General features: G+C 43.9%; 1 protein-coding gene across 2 annotated transcripts in view; it reads left to right on the top strand.

Annotated features, from left to right (window-relative positions):
• The window catches only part of ZC3HC1 (zinc finger, C3HC-type containing 1), a 48,955-nt gene extending 46,837 nt beyond the window's left edge, over positions 1-2,118 (top strand). For both annotated transcript variants that reach the window (XM_011939595.1, XM_011939594.1), the window contains one exon: positions 1,671-2,118. In XM_011939595.1, coding sequence (XP_011794985.1) covers positions 1,671-1,739 — 69 coding nt within the window. In that variant the 3' untranslated portion in view covers positions 1,740-2,118. The remainder of the gene's footprint in view (positions 1-1,670) is intronic.
• The last annotated feature ends 976 nt before the right edge of the window (positions 2,119-3,094 follow it).

Genomic DNA, 3,094 nt, shown 5'->3' with positions numbered 1-3,094 from the left:
GGGTTTTGTTTTTGTTTTGTAGTGGGAAAAGCTGGCCTCATAATTGGTCCTGGATTCCAGAACTTTTAAGATCTTTTTTTTTTTCTTTTTTTTTGGTAGTGTCTTTTAACCTTCTGACAGCTGCTGCGACTGGATGCTAGAAAACTTAATGACACTGTGTGGTAAAGGATCCTGATGTTTGAAAAAAAAGTATATACCGAGGCCAGGTGCAATGGCTCATGCCTGTGATCCCAGCACTTTGGGACTCTGAGGCAGAGGGTCACCTGAGGTCAGGAGTTCGAGACCAGCCTGGCCAACATGGCAAAACCCTGTCTCTACTGAAAATACAAAAATTAGGCAGGCCTGTTGGCATGCGCCTGTAGTCCCAGCTACTCCAGAGGCTGAGGCAGGAGAATCGGGAGGTGGAGGTTGCAGTGAGCTGAGATCGCGCTATTACACTCCAGCCTGGGCAACAGAGTGAGACTCGCTTTCAAAAAAAAAAAGAAAGAAAAAAGTGTATACCATTTTTTCAACTCATGTTTCTTTCAACTTTGTCATTCTATTAACTAAATTTCCCTCAGTCATTAGTAAAAGTTCAAACTTTTTCCTCCTGGAACTTATTGAAACATCCTCAAAGAGGATAGATTTTTTAAAAACTGAAAGTGAAAGTGGGCTGGGCATGGTGGCTCATGCCTGTAATCCCAGCACTTTGGGAGGCCGAGGCAGGCAGATCACGAGGTCAGGAGATCGACACCATCCTGGCCAACATGGTGAAATTCCATCTCTACTAAAAATACAAAAATTAGCAGGGTATGGTGGCACATGCCTGTAATCCCAGCTACTCAGGAGGCTGAGGCAGGAGAATCGCTTGAACTAGGGAGTCGGAGGTTGCAGTGAGCCAAGATCACACCACAGCACTCCAGCCTGGGTGACATTGAACATGTCATATGAGAAACTGGAAGTAACTGTGGATCATCTTGCTAGACATTCTTTGCACTTCACTGAAGCCCTTTCTGCATGGAACATTTGCTCTTTATTGTGACGCTCAAAGGCAGGCAGAACCAAGTGTTCTGATTCACCAAGAGCTTTTGTCTCCTAAGGAATGACTTTGTCTCCCTTTACCACCATTTCTCAGAATCTCAGAGGACTTCATTGGCATCATCAGATGGCAGTAAGAGTCTTCCTATTACTAGCACTGCTGGCTAAAACATAAAGCGGTGAAGACCAAGGCCAGAGCTTAAACTCACAGGGGTCATTCAACTCTATTTTTATTACTTGGTTTATACTGTTAACCCTAGCTAGGCATCACATAAGTATAAATGCTTATTCACAAGAAATAATGAACTAGGGCCAATTCAGCATCATGAATGAAAAACCAGTGCAAAAGATGTGCTGCAGTAACGGCAAGTCAGAAGTGTCATCCACAAGTACAAAGATGAGGACAGACACAGATGCCTGAAGGGAGGATACGTGCCGTGTCTTAGAGGCTCGGAGTGTGTTAACAGGAGTCTGACAGTAGAACATCAGCCCCTCGATCTTTAGTCTGACTTTAGGTATACATTATGTATAGCATACTACAAAGTGAATTTTTACTCAGTCCTAGACATATCCGGATCATTGGGGGACAAATGATTTATCCTTTTTCTCTATCAAAGAACCTAATCACTAATAATAAGCTTTTCTACCTACAGAGTCTCTCTGAGAAATCAAGGAAAGTATTCCGAATATTTCGGCAGTGGGAATCTCTATGCTCATCCTGAAGATATTCCAGCCCCTTCCTGGAGAGAGCTGGAATGCGAGTGACTTTTGGAAAAATCAAGGCTGAGTTCCTTTTGGTCAGCTGACGCTAAGTTTTTCCTGTTCTGGGTTAATCATAAGGAGCCCCCTGCCATAGCAAAGGCAGGGAGTGTCAACTGTCTGCATCTGGCTGAGGCAGACCCGTTTCCTTTCAGGGATGTGGACAGGGTAAGGGCAGCAAGCCTGATTCTGTTGAAGGAGTGTGGGGTTTAACAGACCAGAAGGAGGACTAAGGACCTGAGCACCCATTTCAGCATCTTCAGTGTGAGGTGGCGTTCTGAGGACTCTTCTATCCCAGGAGTATGACAGCATGTATTAATAAAATATTTGCTAAGATTCTCATTGTTGGAGAACTGTTTTCACCCTTGCCTTGTGGGCTGGAGACAACGTCAGTAGAACATTCGACTTGATTTTCAGATTGGCTGCGAAGCCTAAAATTTTTGATTCCAGTCAAGGAGGTATAATCTTTCCTAAACCAAAAAAGCAAGATGATTTTCATTAGGCCACCAGGAAATTTCCTGGTGTGTTATAGTGAATGGTAAGCCGATAATTTTCTCCTTGCTTTGATAATAACAGAATAAAACAGTGTAATGGGGAGGAAGACACTTCAGAAGAGATCCCTCTCCATGTGCCATTGAATGCATGACTCCCTCAGTTGGGCTTCCCCAAGAATCGCTGCTTTTGGGGGATCATCAGTTTTTGTGGTAGAGAAGGTTGACCCTGAACTGCCCACTGATAAAGTAACCATGACCTAGCAAAGGCTAGAAAGTGATTATTCTCTGATATGCCATGTTTTTAGTCACTGAGATTATTTTATTTTATACTTTTGTACTGAAGTATTTTAAAGAAAATGACGGACATAATATTTTACTCACAGTTTAATCTCTAAAAAATAGAACCTAGGCCAGGTGCGGTAGCTCACATCTGTAATCTAGCACTTCGGGAGGCCAAGGCGGGTGGATCACTTGAGGTCAGCAGTTCAAGACCAGCCTAGCTAACATGGTGAAACCCCATCTTTACTAAAAATACAAAAATTAGCTGGGCTTGGTGACAGGTGCCTGGAGTCCCAGCTACTGGAGAGGCTGAGGCAGGAGAATCATTTGAACCCAGGAGGCAGAAGCTACAGTGAGCCGAGATCGTTCACTGTACTCCAGCCTGGGTGACAGAGCGAGACTCTGTCTCATTTTATATATATATATCTTTTCTCCTACATATTACACCCAACAAAAAATCCAACCGGGCGTGATAGTTCACGCCTGTAATCTCAGCACTTTGGGAGGCCAAGGTGGGCAGATCACCTGAGGTCAGGAGTTCAAGA

The sequence above is a fragment of the Colobus angolensis genome, unplaced genomic scaffold, assembly GCF_000951035.1.
Source record: "Colobus angolensis palliatus isolate OR3802 unplaced genomic scaffold, Cang.pa_1.0 Scaffold182, whole genome shotgun sequence".
NCBI lineage: Eukaryota > Metazoa > Chordata > Mammalia > Primates > Cercopithecidae > Colobus > Colobus angolensis.
Note: the sequence above shows the minus strand (reverse complement) of the source record. Positions and strands in the feature narration are given on the sequence as shown.